Here is an 18,306-nt window from a genome sequence, read left to right on the forward strand (position 1 = left end):
GCTAATTATACTGTTTATAAATTGAATCACAAACTTGGGCCCTTAATATTATTTATAGCTGAGACTGAGATAAAGGTATGGTGATGGTGGTAGTAGTGGTCAAATGATTACCATACCAAGTTCAATTGTTTTGGAAGATTACTAAACATCTGTACATGATCACCCTGTTCTTCTTCATGCCTAAAAAGCCTCAATAAAGAAAAAGAAAAGAAAAGAAAAATACATGAAAAGAATAGTTAAATGGAATCCAAAGCAAAAGGCAACATAATTAGGTTGGCAATAAAGTAAAAGTCTCTAGCATAATTAGGCCCTATACAGACTGAGCAGAAGACAGTACAATTCTTTTATTTACTAATATTATTAACTCCTTATCTTTTGTTTTTTGTGGCTACACCCTTAACTAAAAAAAAAAAGGTAAAAATAATAAAAGGGGTTTGTTGCAAATAACCCTATTTATTAAGGAACTAGACTTTGATTCTTTTTACATTTTATTATCATCATTTATATTTAGTATGAGGATTCAATCTAAGTACCATAAAGTCAAATTAATGAAATACTTAGTTATAATGAGAAATGTGGTACAAAAACAAAATCTCAAACAAAGAAATGAAATAAAACAAACTTTCTCTCATCATTTATGTACATACCAATAACCAATAAAAGTGTAATTGAAGAAAGAAAGAAAGAAAGAAGGAAATATACTTTAAATACAAGATCAAAGAGAATAAAACATCATCAAATCACCAATTTTAACATGGGAAGACCAAAAAAATAAATACTTGGAAAGTAAAATAAAATAATAGTTGATATAGAACATTATAAATATATAAATATATATATATGAAGATGATGACAGTGATAATGACAGTGACAGTGAGAGTAGTGGTTATGGAATTCAATCAGAACAAGACTTGGTCTTTAAACGGTAGAGGAGTTTCTTCTTCTTGGAAGTTGAATTGTCAATGGTGAGAACAACTTTACCAGCTTCACCAACTTTGAAGCTATTGCATAACACTGGTTCTTCATTTCCTCCAACCTTTCTGCTCTTCTGAATTATCACTGTGTAGCTTTCTTCTGCACTTGGAACAAACTCAGCTCCATATTTCACATCCCATCCAGCCACTCTAACTTCCCAACTCAGAACACATGACTGCCATTTTCATAATTCAATATATATATATTTGTTATTGTTCATAATTCAATCAAAAACCAATTAGAGAATGCTAACATGGTAATAGATAGGAACTCACCTCAGTGACTGGGAATTCCACAGTGTGTTTGGCTGCAGGTTTTACAATAACCTCAGTTACAGCATCATTAGTACCAAATTCACCATCTTTGCTTAGTCCACCATACTTGATTGGGATTTGTTCTGGAGCTATATACCTCAAGAGGGTATCAGCAGATTTGGAAGGACCAGCAAACACAAACTTGCTTTTAGTTCTTTGAGTCAAAAATGGGCTTATCATTCTATTCACTGCTAAGTACCACCATGGCACATTGATGAACACCTAAACAAAACCAAATGCAGAATAAGAACAAATGGGGAATTGGGTAAAAGAAAGATTGCATCTTTATGTATAAAAACTCAAAAAGGAAAGCTAAGGTACCTGTTTGGCTACAAATTCAGGGTAGTTGTCTTGAAGCAATTGGAGGGCTTGTTTGGTAGCTTGTCTTAGTTCCCACTTTCCTGGTCCAGGTGAGTTCTTCAAATCATTAATCTGAACAAAAGTAGAAACACCTCCTGGAGTGAAGTCAAATTTTCTAATACTCCTTTCAAGGAACTGAATTCTCTTCCTTAAAAACATCTGTCTTTTTTCTTCATCAGAGAATGTGTTCTGGTAAAGCTCCTTGCTTTGGAACTCCCCATAGACATTGTAGCACACAGGGTGACCTTCCTTATCAACACCATGCATGAACACAACCTTATCTAAATCACTGCCCAAATCTTCATCCACCAACTCCTCAATCCCAAACTGTTTCCTCCACTCAACAGTGTTCTTCAGCATCAAAAAAGCATCCTTCACCTTAAAGTCTCTTGCTCTAAGAAACTTTAGAAGAATGACATCACTCCTCTCATCCATTAACAAGGGTACACCCCAGATGGACACTTCTTCAGGAGCCAGAGCTGGTGTAGTAGCAGGAGGAGGCTGTGTTGCTGCTAAAGACTCTTCCTTCACATCTTTGGATTCCTCTGGCTCAGCCTTGGATGACTCTTCTGGCTCTTTGTGTTCAGAAGAAGCAACTGCTACAATGGTTTCTTGAATGGCTTCCACTGTCTTAGCACCATCATCATCAGCAGCCACAGCAGCCACAGTAGTAGCAACCTTCTCTTCTACAGCCTCAGTTAGAACTGGTTCAGAAGACTCTTGTGTGGTTGTTGTTGTTGCTGCTGCTTCTTTCTCCACCTCCTCAGTTGTTTCAGGCTCAGTTTTCTCAGGCTCTTGTGGTGGAACAGGCTTAATAATAGCCTCTTGTTTTGGTGAAGGTGGTGAAGAAGCAGTTGAAAATTGATGGCTTTGAAGAGCTTCTTTGAGTAATTGCTTAAATTCTTCAAGGGCTTTCCTTTGAGGGTCAGGAAGATCAGCCACTTTAGTGGTCTCTTCCTTGAAAGAAGCCGAGTCATTGTTGTTAATGTTGGCTTTTTCATTGTCTTCAATGGATTTGGACATCTCAGTTTGGAGAGTAGTACTGGTAGGAGTAGTAGGAGGAGAAGCCATTTTCTCATTCACTACTTTCTCATCACCATCATTACTATTAGTAGTAACATTAACAACTACTACTTCTTCTTCAGGGACAGCTTTCTGAACTTGTTCATCAGCCATGGCTATAATAATAAAGATTGTATTTTTATGAGAGAAAAAGAGATGTAATAGCAGAAGAAGAAGGAGTTTGGGGAATGGTGAGAAGGGTTAGGAGATTTTAAAGAAGAGAAGAGTGAGGTTGGGAAATGGGGTCTGATTCCGAAGAGAGTGGGGAGTGGGGTTAGGATATTGGGGAAAGTGGGGTAAAGTAATGAGCTTTGAAATGAGAAAACAGACTGTAAAAAAAACAACAGCTTGGATTGGAATACCAACCATGAATGGGACCCACTTCTTTCTTATACATAGCATAAACAACGAGGTTGGTATGATTGAATGACAAAAGAAACGAGGTAACGGCTGTTTTGTGTTGTAGAGTTGTAATAAGAAGAGAAGAAGAAGAAGAAGAAGAAGTGGTAAGAGTAATCATAGCCGTGTTTGGCGGCAATATAGAATCAAAATATAATACACAAAGACATGAAATGACAACTGGCTGGCCCCAAAACACAACACACAACACACAACACAAAAAGTGATGATGACCCCAAACAAACAAATGACCGTTTTAGTTTTAGTTTTAGTTTTAGTTTTGGTATCTTTCATTCTAATTAATTTCATTCATTTCATACACAGCAAAACACAACACAACAACCTTTAGCTTAATTAGTCCAGCCAAATAAGGCTGTTCTCCACTTCATCACCATTGACCAATCCATTCCAATTCATATTGCCATCTCATTTGCTTACATTACACATACATAATAATCTAATGAGATCAGATCATATTGCTTTGCTTCCATGATTGACTCAAAACTTACCCTCTTTTCTATTTCATTCTTATAATTGACCGTTATCTTGTAATGCATGCAATGACACTTGTCATAATATAAAAATAAAACACTCATTACTTTCACTTTCACACCAAATGCAATTGCACACAACAACACATATGGAAATTGGAATTGGAATGCTTTTACTTATTACAATTTTAAATAAAAACAATGATGAAAGATAGCCTTTTTGATTGATTGGCATCATTTTTTATGATATAGAAAAAGAAACAACATTGCCCTTTAGTATTTAAATAAGATTATTGAAATCTCCACACATTCACAAAGTATAACACATTGTGCCAGCACATATTTGTTGTTTAGATATAAATAAGGAAAAATTACATAACTGTTATTTTCAGTAAAAAATTTACACTTTTAAGTTGATTTTTTTTTTTTACACTTTAATTACAAGAAAATAATACACAAAACTAACCAAAAAAAATAAATAAATAAAAACAACAAAAAATAATAATACACAAATAACAAAAAATCAACAATAATAATAGTATAACATAAAATTGCATCAAAAATTGTATTTTCTATTAATAAAATTTTAAAAAATTATAACAATATTTAAAATTTCGTACGACTGTATTTCTATATAAAAAAAAAAAAAATTGTTATTTTCGTCTATGAAATTATCCCTATAAATAATTAGATCAATAATGCTTGATGGGCTTCGACCCAATCCAACTTCCGGGCCCAAACATAAGCTGTAAAGTTGAATAAGTACCAAATGATTGTTGGGCTTCAGCTAACCCAACCCACTGAAAGCAGGCCCAGATTTAAAGCCACAACCCATGGGATTGAGGGAAGGAAAAGCCATGATTGATTGCACTACTAATGGAGCCTGCAGTCACCACCCCCCACCAAGGTTTACAATCATAAGATATTGTAGATTTCTTAAACTCTTTACTGTTCAGGTTGTTTGAAGTTGTACCCCTCTGGGAAAAAAGTTGTATAAGTACTAAATAAGAGTCAAGATTTTAATAATGGTTAGGCCCTCTATTGCATGCTCGAGAAGAAAGAGCATTGCTATTGAACATCAATGGTGTCCATCACTTTCTATACGTTAAAAATTATATGACATCTAATATTTAATTACACCAATAGCAGTATTATACCAAAAAACAGTGGTGTCTTTTAGCAATTCTCCTCGAGGAAGCAATGGTGAGGACATTAAATTAATAATGGTTATACAAAAGAAGGAAATTTGAATCCAAGCCCCAAAATAGATCATGGGGAATGAAACTTTTTAGGCCAAAAGTAACAATGATGACATGGACAGCATTCTATGCAATGCATCAACAACAGTTATAATTAATATTGCCTTTACCTTTTCAGCTTTGCTTTCATTCCAGATCAGTTTCATTGTATTTTGTCATTTGATAAATAATGGAATTATGCAATGGAACCTCTACAAAAGAAAAGAAAAGAAAAAGCATCATTTGGCCTTGTCCCACATTTGGACCATTTTATACAAACTGCCATAGCTGCCTTGATCTTTGATAATAATGGAATCATGTAATGGGAAAAAATCTACTTGTGCTTGAAAAGTTACAGACAGACACAACTCAAAGGGCATAGTAATGGTGGCATCAATCAATCGAGTACGTAAATTCTAGACGCAATGTCCTGCACCAACCAATCAAAGCCCTCAAGAAGCCCTTGTCCTGTGTAAGCACTGCATCCGACGATTCTCCAGTGTCTTGTACTGTTCATGGCGTCCAAATTTAGAACCTACACAAGAGCAAGTATAACGATAATAAAAGACTATTTCATAAGCACAAACAGCATTTATGTACGGATCAACGAGTGGATGAAAACAAGTGAACAAAGACCTAAGTTATATCATAAAAGGCTAACTTACTTTGGCAATTTCATCTGGTGTAAGAGCCCCTTTAATGTCCTGCTTGTTTGCTAGTACCAGTAAGGATGATCCGGATAGCCTCTGCCAAATGAACAAGCAAGTAAGAATCGCATAATCGTTTCACCATTATCAAACAAGAAGAGTGAATTCAGTTGTGAAAGAAAATTCACAAAACTTAATTACACCAGAAGTAATCAGCTTCTTTCAGTTCATCAAGTTGGAGATCATCTCAAAGTATACACCAGAAGTAATACAAATGATGCCTCAACCAAAATCCATCAAAATCATAATACACAAAAAAGACTTGTTGTTCAACAGTATATGAGGATGGTGGAATAAATAAATAAATCTCATACTAGGCAATTGACAACAATAAGAAGCATCATCAACATCCACAATTCATGAAAAATGGAAAAGCTTTATTTTTACCTCTTCCTTCAAAAGATTATCCAGTTCCATTTTGCAGTCATCTAGTCTTCGAAGATCTGAACTGTCAACTACCCATACCAAGCCATCAGTTTGCTCAAAATAGTTTCTCCAGTAAGATCTTATCGTCTTTTGGCCCCCAACATCCCATATATTAAGTACATACCTACCAATATGAAAAACCATTAGAGAGGGCATATACTGCTATGAAAAACCATTGTTCATACAACGCCAGTTACGATAAGAAGCTCGTGTTCCCAAAGAAATTTGACACTTGAAACATCATTGAACTTTCTTCATCAAGGAACAAAACCCAAAAGTATTTTACTTCAAAGCTACTATCTTTATTTAGGTAGTTAGAAAAACACAAACATAGGAAAGGGTGTTGATAGAATTGTTAAAGAAGAGAAAGCTCACTTTTGGTAAGTCATAGTCTTGATGTTGAAGCCGAGTGTAGGACTGATAACACTGGTGTCTTCGCCATTAATCTTCAAAACAATTGTTGTCTTTCCAGAATTGTCAAGACCCCTAAATGAGTGACAAAGAAATCATCAAATTCATTCTAATAATAAGATGAGACATAAAGATGATTATTGAAATAGAAGAAAGGAAAGACTTTCATACACCATGAGTATGCGCATTTCTTTCTCCTTCTTCTTAATCTTCCGAATGATGGTAAGAAGACCCATGTCCACCAAATCTCTCTTTGAGTCCTAACAGTACAAAGACAACAAGGTCTTGAATAGCAGAGAGGTTGAAGAAGGTGGTGTTGTGATGTTTCAATACAGAAATGACCTTGTGCTGTTCTTCCTTTCTGTGGTGAAATTAATGGCCCCCATAATCCAAACAGTCAGCTCTAACAAAAATCATAGTTCAAACCAAAAGAAGAAAAAATCATTTTTTTTAAACAAAATCTTGCTTACAGTATATATTAAAGAAAATGGTGTAGAAACTTAGATCAAATTTTCGACATTGAATATATTTGCACCTCAAATTTGAAAGAGACCAATGTCTAATGATTGAGAATTAATTTACATGTCTTATTTAAAAAAAATTACATGTTATATAACTTAATATTATAGAAATAAATCTGCATAAATTAGGAAAAACAATCTTATGATTCCGTGACAAAATCAACCAAATTAACACATCTCAAAAACTGCCAAACCCAAATCTCAGAATTTCATATAGTTTCTATTAGATGTGCCATTTCAGTATTTATTTTCTTGCTCGGAAATTAATGGAGGATTAATAGCATACTATTAAATTTTAGACGAGATATATACATAAGAATTTTATAATTACTTCCAATCAATCAAATTTTGCGGATAAATGCATAAACTAAATAAAAATCAAATTTTTACTAGTCTTAGGGATCGCAGAACCGCATGAGAAGAAGGATTGAGTGAGTTATGGAAGAAATGAGAAAAATTAATTAGCGAAAGAAGATGTTGGTTAGTAGTACCTACCTACCTATCTGTTGGAGTCGAGAACGGGAGAACCAGGGATGGAGAGGACAGCTGAGCCCTGCGTTTTCTCAACCGGGAGATTGGGCTGGCGTGAGCGATGGAGTCGACGGCGCCGGAGATAGAGAGAAGAGAGAGTAGTCCAAACAATACTTCATGGACTTCGACCCAAATAAAAGTTACACAGAACTAAGTTACTAATTTATGTTGTAAATGTTTAAGTTTAACTCTAATACACTTTAATTTTTTTACTGTAATTATATCTAAGTTATATTTTTACGAGACTAATTAAGAATTTTGTTCTTTAAATTTTTAGATTGTTAGATTTAAAAATTTTGGTATAATTTTAATAAGAAAGTCTAATATAGATGAAAGTTCAGGAGGCTTCATTTAGTATATTTCAAAGTTTGAGAGGCGTGATTTGATATATATGAAAGTTTGAAGAGCATAGTTTAGTACATAAACAATTATTAAAATAGTCAAATTGAATAAAATTAGATAAACTTCAATTTTCATAAAAATTTATAAGTTTTTTTATATATATTATTACAAAAAATTACATGAAAATAATATACAAATAATAAAAACTTAACAATAATAAAAATATTAACATGAAAATATATCCAAAAACTGTATTTTATTTAAATAAAATCTAAAAATAGTAAAAATATTTAAAAAATTTGTACAGTACTATTTTTATAATTTTTTTTTTTTTGAAATAATGCCAAATGGAAAGGGGTAAGTTGAAAAATGCCTCTTTTATTAATTAATTATCTAAATTTGCCTCTAATTTTATATTTATTTGAAACATACCTCTTTTTATATGTATTGTACTCAAAATACTCTGACATAAGAGAGTCACATGGAGAGTATCTTAAAGTGACAGGGACAAAATTGGTATAATGATTAAAAAAAGGTAAAAATGATAAACTTTAAAAAAGAGGATAAAAATGAAAGAGAACAATATAAAAAGGGTATAGAGTGTAATTTCCTTAGAAATGGATGATAAGTAGTCCAATAATACTTCATGGGCTTTCGGCCCTATCTAGCTTGCCGGCCCAAATATAAGTACCACCCTCATCATTAGGCTTCAGCTAGCCCACTGAAAGCAGGCCCATTTTTTAAAGTTAAAGGCCACAATTGGGAAGGAAAGCCATGATTGATTCATAAGGCTGGTTTGGCCAATGGCCACATAACAAATGCTCATTTTCTACCCTCCTTTGTTTTTCTTATATCCTTATAGTCACTTACTCATATATGTTTTCTCCACTAAAAATAAATATATATTTTTCCAAAAAAACAAATATATATGTGCACTTACAAATTATATTCAAAATAATATTTTTGAGAAGAATAAATAATAATGGGTCTCAATTAATAAATATAATTAACATTGTGGTTTTAAATAATATTTTAGTATAGTAAGTTGTTAAGGTATTGGTTGGTATAAATATGAATATGAATGGATGAGAGAGTTGTTTGTTGAAAGATAAGATGTGATTAATTAATGATATGTATGTGCATTGCATGGTCACCACTTCTCACATGCTACTCATCCCAATTATTTATTCCTATATATATGTTCATAATTGCTTTATAATAATACACAATAATAAATTATATAACTAGATATACATGGAGTAAAAAAAAAAAAAAAAGTGAGATTAGAATTGTATTGAGCTTTAATATAATGATATAGAGTTGAGGTTGTATTGTGTGTTGTTTGGCATTTTGTACTAAGAATTAAGATAGATTATAGATAATATAAGAGATATTTGAGGTGAGGTCTACCATGTCGGCCAATTGTATTAATAATTTATTTATTTATTTGTATAGATATTAGTAGGAGACGTATTCTACACTCTTATTTTCAAATTTCAACCTCCACTAGTAGTGAAACTCATGTGGGGAAATAAAAGAAAAAAAACATAATAATATAACGAGTAATTTAACTTTACAATTTATAATTTATGTGGAATAATTATTTTTAGTAAAAGTTTTCCACTTTCATGTTCAAAGATTTATATATATATATTTATAGTATTTATTTATAAAAACAATAAAAAAACCACATGAAAATAATAGAATTACAACATCAAAACAACATAAGAAAATAATATATAAATTACAAAAAAATTAACAACAAAATAACAAGAGTTCAATATAAAAATACATAAAAAAACCGTAATTTATGTAAATAAAATCTTAAAAACGGTAAAAATATTTAAAATTCCATTCAACTCTATTTTTATTCTTTTTGTGTAATTTGAAAATATTTATTTTTTTAAAAAGACTAAAAAATATATTTATGTAATTAAAAGAAATTGACCCTAAATGTGGGCTTAGTGAGCTTTAGTCCAATATTGCCTAAGACTGTCAATAAATTATAAGATTTTTATAAAATTTCTAATTTTTTTTATTATGGGCTGGAATTTTTTTTAAAAATAATATGTTTTTTAAAAATATTATTATGTACTGCGTTAAGTTTTCACTGTTGTTTTACGGTTATTTTTTAGTTGTTCGACTATTATTTTAATTGTTCTGTTTTGTTATTTTACGGTTATTTTATAAAAAAAAAATATTTTTATAAAAAAAATCATGTATCTGTAAACTTTTACCTAAAATCTAATATTTTTATAAAAAATCTTAGATTATAACTTAAGTAAATACAAGAAAAGTCAAAGCCCATTCTCCTCACCTTAGACGACGCCGTTATTGGAGATCCAAAAAAAATACAATTAATATTATTTTTTAATTATTATTTATAGAAATAATGAATAAAGGCAAAGTTGAAATGAAAATACATAAATTAAAGATAATAATGTAATGAAAAGACCATTCCCAATTCCATAATTATATAAAAAAAAAACATTACCAAAATATTCAATTGAATTGAATTAAACAAACAAAAGTGTTTTTGGAAGTTTCAGTTTGAGACTCAAAAATCAAAGCTTTATGCTTCGTCCTCTTCTTCTTCATCTTCTTCCAACTAGTCCACTCCACTCTCTTCCACGTGGGTTACTTTACCACTGAACTTCCCATAAAAAAAAAACCAATATTTTATTCTATAAAATCATATTTATATATAAGACTGAGAGAGGGGTCGATTCGATTGGATTGGATTCGATTGGATTCAAAGCAAAACTCTTTCTTTCTCTTTCTCTCTTCTCTGTTCTAGCTTTTGGGGGTTTGAAATGGAAAGGTATGAAGTGGTTAAGGATTTGGGAGCTGGGAATTTTGGGGTTGCTAGGTTACTGAGACATAAAGAGACTAAAGAGCTTGTGGCTATGAAATACATAGAAAGAGGTCAGAAGATTGATGAGAATGTAGCTAGAGAAATCATTAACCACAGATCGCTTAGGCACCCAAATATCATACGTTTTAAAGAAGTTGTTTTGACTCCAACCCATTTAGCCATTGTTATGGAATATGCCTCTGGTGGTGAACTCTTTGAACGTATTTGCAATGCTGGCAGATTCAGTGAAGACGAGGTTTTCTTTAGTCTTTACTTTACTTTACTTTTACTTTTTTCTCACAATGATTTCAGTTTTCTAAATGAGTTTTCTTTGTTTCACAGGCTAGATATTTCTTTCAACAACTCATTTCTGGAGTCAATTATTGTCATTCTCTGGTAAATAAAACAACACAAAGTTTTTACCTTTTTTGACTTTTTTTACCCTTTCTGCAACTGTAACTCTGCAACTCCTTTCTTTATTTATTAGTACTTATTTACTGTTTGCAGCAAATATGTCATAGAGATCTAAAGCTGGAAAATACCCTTCTTGATGGAAGCCCTGCTCCTCGTTTGAAGATATGTGATTTTGGTTACTCTAAGGTTCATTTTTAACTTTCATATGTTCAGATCTAAATCTTTCTTTTTTAAAAATAATTGACCCAACTAAAGAAAATGACCAAAGTTTATATCTTTATGATAAAAAATTATCTTTGTGTATGTAGTCATCTTTGCTTCATTCAAGACCAAAGTCCACAGTTGGAACTCCAGCTTATATTGCACCAGAGGTTCTTTCACGCAGAGAGTATGATGGCAAAGTAAATTTTCTTCCTTTTTTTTTTTTTCTAATTTTTGGGATATTATAATATTGAATTCAGCATATTCTTTAGCCTTTGGATACTTTTATATAGTTTTGTCTATAGTGATTGTGATGTTTTGTTTTGATTATGCCATTCCCCAAATCAAGTTACTTAATTCAAAAAAATGGCATACTAAAGACAAAAACTAAAGTTTGTTGTTTTGCTAATTGTGATTGACTTGTCTGCCACTCTTATAGTTTCGAGTCATTTTCAAGATACACTTGCTTGTTAAGCTACCAAGTTCATCTTCCTTTTCTGTATTTGTAATTTGTACATGTATCATTGGTTCAGGGCCTAGCACATGTTGCCATGTTAGCTATATAAATATATATTTATACAAATATAAGAGGGCAGGCAGGCCTTGATCTTACCAAAAAGTCCTTTACCGCTTCATAGGGGTAATGGGGTTTTATTATCATCTTCTTGGACTGCATCCATTTTGGATTTGATTGACTCGTGGCCTCATTCAAAACTGTAGTGTCTGTTTTTCCCTTTTGAGATATCTTTTAAATCTTTAAGATCTTATCTGTAACCTCTTCATTTGATTGGGTAGTCCTTTTTTGACCTTTTGGCTATTCCAGTGCTTGAGTGGTGAAAGTGAGTAAGTGAGTGGTGAGGGTAGTGGGGACACAAGGTGGTGTTGACTGGAAAAAGCCAGAGAGAGATATATAAAACACTGCTCAATTTTGGTTCATTGTCATTAAGAAAGAAAGTCTTTAACTTTGTTTGGTTTTAGATGGGGCCCTTTGCCTTGTTAAGTCTCCAAAATGTAGTTGGGGAGCATTGAATATTTTAATTAAGAAAACATAACTAACTAACTTAAAAAAAGGTGTAATTCTATTACGTATAGGAATGGAATCAATGAATAAATAAATCTCTAATTAGGATTTTTACTGTTAAATTTTTTAAGCCGTTAAAAATTTTCTTTAAATTATTGAAATTATTAGATTTAAGAAATTTTGTCCAATTTTATTAATGTGGCAATTATCCATGTACTAAATCATGTCCCTCGAATTTTAATATCTATTAAATCACGTCCCTTGAATTTTAATATGTACTAAATTGTGCTTTTTAAATTTTCATCCACGTGAGACTTTCTCTTTCTTTAGTAAAATTAGACAAAAGTCTTTAAATTCAACAATCTCAATAATTTGGACAGATTTTTAACGATCTGAAAAGTTCAGGGACCTGATTTGGTACATATTGAAGTTCAGGAGACAAAAATCTAAATTAACTTAAATAAATATCCAATAGAAATGATGAAAGAACAAACTTAACTAATATTGTTATGATTGTTTTGTTTTGTTTGTTTTAGTTGGCTGATGTTTGGTCATGTGGAGTAACTCTATATGTGATGCTTGTTGGTGCTTACCCTTTTGAAGACCAAGATGATCCTAAGAACTTTAGAAAAACTATTCAGGTACTTTTACATACAAACCACTTACTTAAACCGTGGTTGTTGAGTAACCAATGAGTTTCTGCTTTTAGTACAGAGCTAAAAGCATAAAGGATAATGGCCTTGCTTGTTTTGGATGCTGAGATGCTCATATTGTTTTCATTTATATTTTCACAGAGGATAATGGCTGTTCAATACAAAATCCCAGACTATGTTCATGTATCTCAGGATTGTAGACATCTACTCTCTCGGATATTTGTTGCTAGTCCAATGAGAGTAAGTAATATTATTGTTTATCATTATGTATGCAATTTCATGAAACAACAGTTATATATGATTGTCAATCTCTGCAGAGGATTACACTTAAAGAAATCAAGAACCACCCTTGGTTTCTAAAGAACTTGCCAAGGGAACTAACCGAGGCGGCTCAACTGGTGTATTATCAGAGAGAAAATCCAGGGTTTTCTCTCCAAACTGTGGATCAGATCATGAAAATTGTTGGAGAGGCAAGGACACCGCCTCCAGTGTCTAGGCCTCTCCGAGGCTTTAGTTGGGGAGAAGAAGGAGAAGATGACGACGATGATGGCAAAGACATTGATGAAGAAGTTTTGGAAGATGAAGATGAAGAGGATGAGTATGACAAAAGGGTGAAAGAGGTTCATGCTAGTGGGGAATTCCATATAATCTAAAATATGTTTAGTTTGTTTGTTTGTGTATCTGTATTATCATCATCATCATCTCCTTTGTCTAGAGCTATTATATTTATGACTACAAACTTTACAGTACTAATAGTTTGTTAGCAAAAATGTAGAAGTTATAGCACTTATTTAAATATGTAATGTCTATGATTTTGTTAAACAATAAATTGGCTCCCTCCCCCATTGTAATATGTGTATTTCTTCACTTGTTTAACTTTAAAATATATATATGTGGTTCATTCAGGACTGTTTTAAAATTGGAATTTATGCCATTGTGTTGTGTATTATACACTTCAATTAACTAAATTGTAAATATTAATTGTTTACACAATTAGTAATGAAATCTTTTATTTTTTATTATAGGTTTAGCTCATCTATGTTTAAGGCTGTCCTTGAGTTCATTCATACTTATCAAGTTTTAAGTAAGTAGATATAATTAAATTAAACATCTTCTCTTCCATGAGTCAAAATTGGTAACACTTACAAATTCTTATTTGTTAGTATTTATTCTGAATAAATCATAGCAAAGCAAATGCTTTGTTGTTTGAATTTGAATAAAGAAATGAATTATGTATGATGTAAATTCTGAATATAACAAGGACCATTTTCACACTCTTTGGGATGCAACGATTGGAGATGTTGTTAGGAGTAATAGTCAGCCACACGAATATTCAACCTGCGTAGCCAAAGAGAGTGAAGAGTCATATGAAACACATCATATCTCTTAGGAGGATCATTCACTACAAAGTGTCTTTGTGCCATTTTAACACGCCGTTGCATCCTCACGTAATGGCTACTCGAAATTCCCATCAAGATCTCCTTAATTCGAGGTATGTCCTTCACCTTGATCTCCACACTAAAAGCTTTCCAATTCAATACATCACTGAAAGGTGGGATGTACCCATCCGAAATCAACACGGGCACACATTCAGCATAGATTGCTTCTACAACTCTCGGGCTCGCCACCTCGTACCCGCTCGGGCACAAGCAAAACTTGCTGTTCCTCAACATCTCAATGTACGAGACTCCACGTGGGAGAGTCTCGTACACTTGGATGTCTGTGTCATTGTTCTTCCATCTTTTTAAAAGTAACGATCTGGAAGAAAAAAACCAATCAGTAATGAGTGGAGTAACTCAACAAGATAAGACAAAGACACTCTTATATTAATTACTACCTTATGTGGCCGTGGAGACGACCTGCGAAGAATGCTAGGGTAGTCCTCTTTGAAGGAGAGGGCCCGCCGAGGCTTGTCATTTCGCCGGTGAAGAGGTTGATTTCCGGGAGGGATGCATCTTTGGATGGCTTGAAACCTTCCGAAGTGTTGGCATTGCATAACACCCGAATGGAGTTGTGGAACAAACTTGGCACGAAAGATGATGTTTTTGGTCCCTGCATGAAATTAATTTAATTAGAAAGTTTAAGAGAAAAGTAATCAAGAGACATGCATGGTTAAAAATTAACCATTTACTTTTTTGTACAAACTTATTCTTTATCATTTACATCTAATAATACATACAAAGAGGTACACTACTCTCTTTCCATAACGCCAAAACACTATATATATAGTATCAAAACATTATTATTTTTTATGTTAAACGTGTTAGACATATTTCACTGTTGATATTTCATTTTCCAGAACGAATCTCAAATATTTTTGAATGTAGCAATAGTATTGGGAACGCTCTTAGCCATATATACTTTCAGGTCTATAGTACATCCGAATTTCGATATCTGTTTCGACACTTAGAGAATTTTTTAGTTTAATTTTTTTTATGATTGTGTATGTTATAGTTATTTAGGGTTATGTGTAAATTTTCAAAAAAATTTGAGTAACCTATAAGGTTAGAAATTGAAACTGTTTTTTTTATACACGTAGTAAGTAAATATTTAAATCTTATTTTCAATATTATAAATTATATAAGTTTTTTTAAAAATTTACAAATAATTTTAAATAGTTATAATATACGCAATCATAAAAAAAATTACACAAAAAAATACCAGATAAAAATTCTACCAGAGTCTACAACATAAATTTCCTATACTTTCACTTTTATTCAATCATGAAGAAAGAAGAAGAGTTTGAAATGACCCATGATGAGAAATGAGAAAGGTAAAAAAGTAGAGCACATTATTACATCCACAAACACAACACTATGACTTTTAGAAGAAGAAATGAAATTGGGCATAGCAAATAGCAAATGCTACCTCCACACACACACTTTACACAATAAATGTAACACCACAATTATTTATTCTTATTCCAAAACTTCCAAATACAAAACTTTATTCTTTATCACTTCTTTTTTAATTTTACATTATTTTTTAGGGGTAATTGTATATGTATAAATATAAAAGAAAGAGATAAGATTAAGAGAGAAGAGAAGAACACATTGTTCTCTTTCGATAAAACCAAAACAATACCATATTATGTTAAACGTGTTAGTAATAAGGAAATATCATAACTGGTGAGGTGATGTTTAAATATCAGTTCCATTCAGGTACAAAATAGATTTTTATTTATTTATATTCCTAATTGTGTAATATGACCATTATACCCTCTTTCTCTCACCACATAAAGAAAAGGCTAAAGCTGCACCACAGTAATTTCATCTAGGGACGCTACACAGACAGAGACAACACAATATCATGCCAAAAACACAAACTTGCAAGAAAAAACCTTCTTCCTTTATTATATCTTTATGGAAATTTCTCATTTTGGTTTAATCACTAGTTTTTTAGTCTAATTTATCTAGCTATTTTAAGATTATTTGTAATTTTTTAAAAAAATTTAAATAACTTAAATAAAATTTAAACAATTATTTATCTTGCGTATAGAAAAACAATTGCTCAAACTTTATTTTTAATATTGTAAATTAATCGAAAATTTTCAAAAACTTACATACCGTGACTATACGGTCATGAAAAAAAAAATTAAACTAAAAATTCTCTTAGGTATCAAAATATGGCCTACCCAAATACTCCTTAGACTTAGCCTATCTTTCTTAACCACTTATATATAATTAGTTAATTATTAAGCTTAAAAAGAAAAAGTTATATATATATATTAATTAATAGTAGTTTAATTACTTACCCAATCATGGCAAGAGAGCATGAAGTGATCAGCCCCAAGAGTTCGATTCCAGAAAGGATATTTCCTAGAAATAAGGTCAACATAGTCAACGACAGTAGTTTTAATAGAAGAAAGGTCATTAGTACCATCTTTGTAAAGGTACTGAACCATTCTAACCACACTAAAAGGCAAGAAATAAAGTAAAGCTCTGTTTGGGTCTCTGGTTCTAAACACTGTTTTCTCTTTTTCTATCTCATTAATAAACCTTCCTTCACTTGAGTATATGTTCTTGCATGGTCCTTCATGGAAAATTGGACCTTCTCCTTCTTCATACACATAAATCTTCAACACCTTTTCCATCTCTAGGTAGCTCCTGTGAAACCCTCTTGGATTCCTGTAGATTGAGCCTAGTCGAGGATTAAAGTCCCAATCTTTAATACTAGTGTTACTGTTCTTGTTCATGATTATATCTCTGGCTTTGACCAACCTTGCTTCTATTTTCTCCAAAAATAGGTTACTTTTTCTTCTTCTTCTTCTTCTTCTATTACTAATCCTCTGGTCATGGTTCCCCTGAATATACACATATAGACCTTAGTTTTGGCTGAGCTTTTAAAAGCTGTTTTAGCTCTAAAAAAATTCTTTTAACAGTAATTTTCTCGAGAAGAGCTTTCTCGGATACTAAAATCAAACTCAGTCAAACAAGTCTTTATAGATACATATGGAGAGAAAGTAATTATGTAGACATATATAGACCTTAGTTTTAGCTCAGCTTTTAGCTCTAAAAAAACTCTTTTAATAGTAATTTTCTCGAAGCAGAAACTTAGCCGAATAGGATAAGGAAAAACTTTAATGTATTAGTTATTGAAGTATCATCATAAGTGGTTTTAGAGGTTAAGAAAGTGGTAAAGAGTTAATAAGTAATAGAGAGAAGTAAGTACCATTAATTGTGGAGCTGGTGCAGAAGCAGAAGCAGGAGGAAGAGATATGGTGGTGGTGAGTACTACTTGTTGTAGTGGAGCTTGTGCTGCTGCTGATGATGATGATGATGATATGAGTAGTTGAGGTTGCCATGGATTATGATGATCATTCTCATCATATATAATAGAATCATTATTATCAGTAAGAATATATGAAGATGAAGATGAAGAAGGAGAAGATGTTAATAATGAATTGTTGGTGTTGGTTGTGGTGAAAAACAGAACAAAAATACCAAGCAAAGGTATTATGGGCAACACTAAGTATATTAGTGTAGAAGTATTACTATTAGGCCTTGCTTTATTATACATCTCTAGCTATATATATATAAATATATCTCTTTCTCTGTTTTTGTGAGTTGAGAGAAAGAGAAAGAGAAAGAGAGGGAGATGTTGGTGTATTGGGGTTTGTTTTTATGGTTGTTCCTTCCACATAATATTATATGGAGATATATAGCACACACTACTTGATGAATAATGATAGTCATAATAAGATAGGGATTTGAGATTAGAGATAATGAATATATATTGATGTAGAATAGGTCATGATACTCGTGTTGGATGACTTCACTGACACTCTCAGACACAAGTAGAGTACTGGACCCTTTTCTTTCTTTGTAGGACTGTAGGACCACCATTACTACCACATATATATTTATACACAAATATAATCTAATAT

The 18,306-nt window shown here is 32.0% G+C and overlaps 4 protein-coding genes and 1 long non-coding RNA gene across 9 annotated transcripts; 2 read left to right on the plus strand and 3 right to left on the minus strand.

The window, feature by feature from the left end:
• Positions 1 to 540: 540 nt before the first annotated feature.
• Positions 541 to 3,215, minus strand: LOC115718869 (patellin-3). Its single transcript, XM_030647680.2, has 3 exons — positions 1,611 to 3,215; positions 1,251 to 1,511; positions 541 to 1,150 (listed from the first exon to the last, which is right to left on the minus strand). The coding sequence occupies exons 1-3, from the start codon at positions 2,823 to 2,825 to the stop codon at positions 896 to 898; spliced, it is 1,731 nt and encodes a 576-aa protein (XP_030503540.1). The 5' UTR covers positions 2,826 to 3,215; the 3' UTR covers positions 541 to 895.
• A 1,733-nt stretch (positions 3,216 to 4,948) lies between these two features.
• On the minus strand, positions 4,949 to 7,616 carry LOC115721065 (ADP-ribosylation factor-like protein 2). Of its 4 annotated transcripts, none has more exons than XM_030650308.2 (6): positions 7,404 to 7,616; positions 6,555 to 6,744; positions 6,348 to 6,458; positions 5,934 to 6,096; positions 5,505 to 5,585; positions 4,949 to 5,374 (listed from the first exon to the last, which is right to left on the minus strand). In XM_030650308.2, exons 2-6 carry the CDS (start codon positions 6,617 to 6,619, stop codon positions 5,237 to 5,239), a joined length of 558 nt encoding a protein of 185 aa, XP_030506168.1. In that variant the 5' UTR covers positions 6,620 to 6,744; positions 7,404 to 7,616; the 3' UTR covers positions 4,949 to 5,236. The 4 variants fall into 4 exon arrangements, with proteins under 4 accessions (XP_030506168.1, XP_030506167.1, XP_030506169.1 ...); XM_030650307.2 differs by having other exon boundaries at positions 7,400 to 7,602; XM_030650309.2 differs by having other exon boundaries at positions 6,555 to 6,786; positions 7,404 to 7,586.
• A 2,581-nt stretch (positions 7,617 to 10,197) lies between these two features.
• On the plus strand, positions 10,198 to 13,773 carry LOC115718978 (serine/threonine-protein kinase SRK2A). Its single transcript, XM_030647813.2, has 7 exons — positions 10,198 to 10,887; positions 10,974 to 11,027; positions 11,139 to 11,231; positions 11,354 to 11,446; positions 12,804 to 12,908; positions 13,062 to 13,160; positions 13,238 to 13,773. The coding sequence occupies exons 1-7, from the start codon at positions 10,591 to 10,593 to the stop codon at positions 13,571 to 13,573; spliced, it is 1,077 nt and encodes a 358-aa protein (XP_030503673.2). The 5' UTR covers positions 10,198 to 10,590; the 3' UTR covers positions 13,574 to 13,773.
• Positions 13,774 to 14,018: 245 nt separating this feature from the next.
• Positions 14,019 to 18,249, minus strand: LOC115718977 (probable glycosyltransferase At5g03795). 2 transcript variants are annotated; one of them, XM_030647812.2, is made up of 5 exons: positions 17,592 to 18,119; positions 17,141 to 17,223; positions 16,675 to 17,047; positions 14,758 to 14,972; positions 14,019 to 14,678 (listed from the first exon to the last, which is right to left on the minus strand). In XM_030647812.2, exons 1-5 carry the CDS (start codon positions 17,937 to 17,939, stop codon positions 14,225 to 14,227), a joined length of 1,473 nt encoding a protein of 490 aa, XP_030503672.2. In that variant the 5' UTR covers positions 17,940 to 18,119; the 3' UTR covers positions 14,019 to 14,224. The 2 variants fall into 2 exon arrangements, with proteins under 2 accessions (XP_030503672.2, XP_060967061.1); XM_061111078.1 differs by having other exon boundaries at positions 16,675 to 17,223; positions 17,592 to 18,249.
• On the plus strand, positions 15,915 to 16,303 carry LOC133035204 (uncharacterized). Its single transcript, XR_009686486.1, has 2 exons — positions 15,915 to 16,048; positions 16,082 to 16,303. It is a non-coding gene; the product is annotated as an uncharacterized LOC133035204 (long non-coding RNA).
• Positions 18,250 to 18,306: the final 57 nt, after the last annotated feature.

Source organism: Cannabis sativa, chromosome 2 (assembly GCF_029168945.1).
Source record: "Cannabis sativa cultivar Pink pepper isolate KNU-18-1 chromosome 2, ASM2916894v1, whole genome shotgun sequence".
Taxonomy (NCBI): domain Eukaryota; kingdom Viridiplantae; phylum Streptophyta; class Magnoliopsida; order Rosales; family Cannabaceae; genus Cannabis; species Cannabis sativa.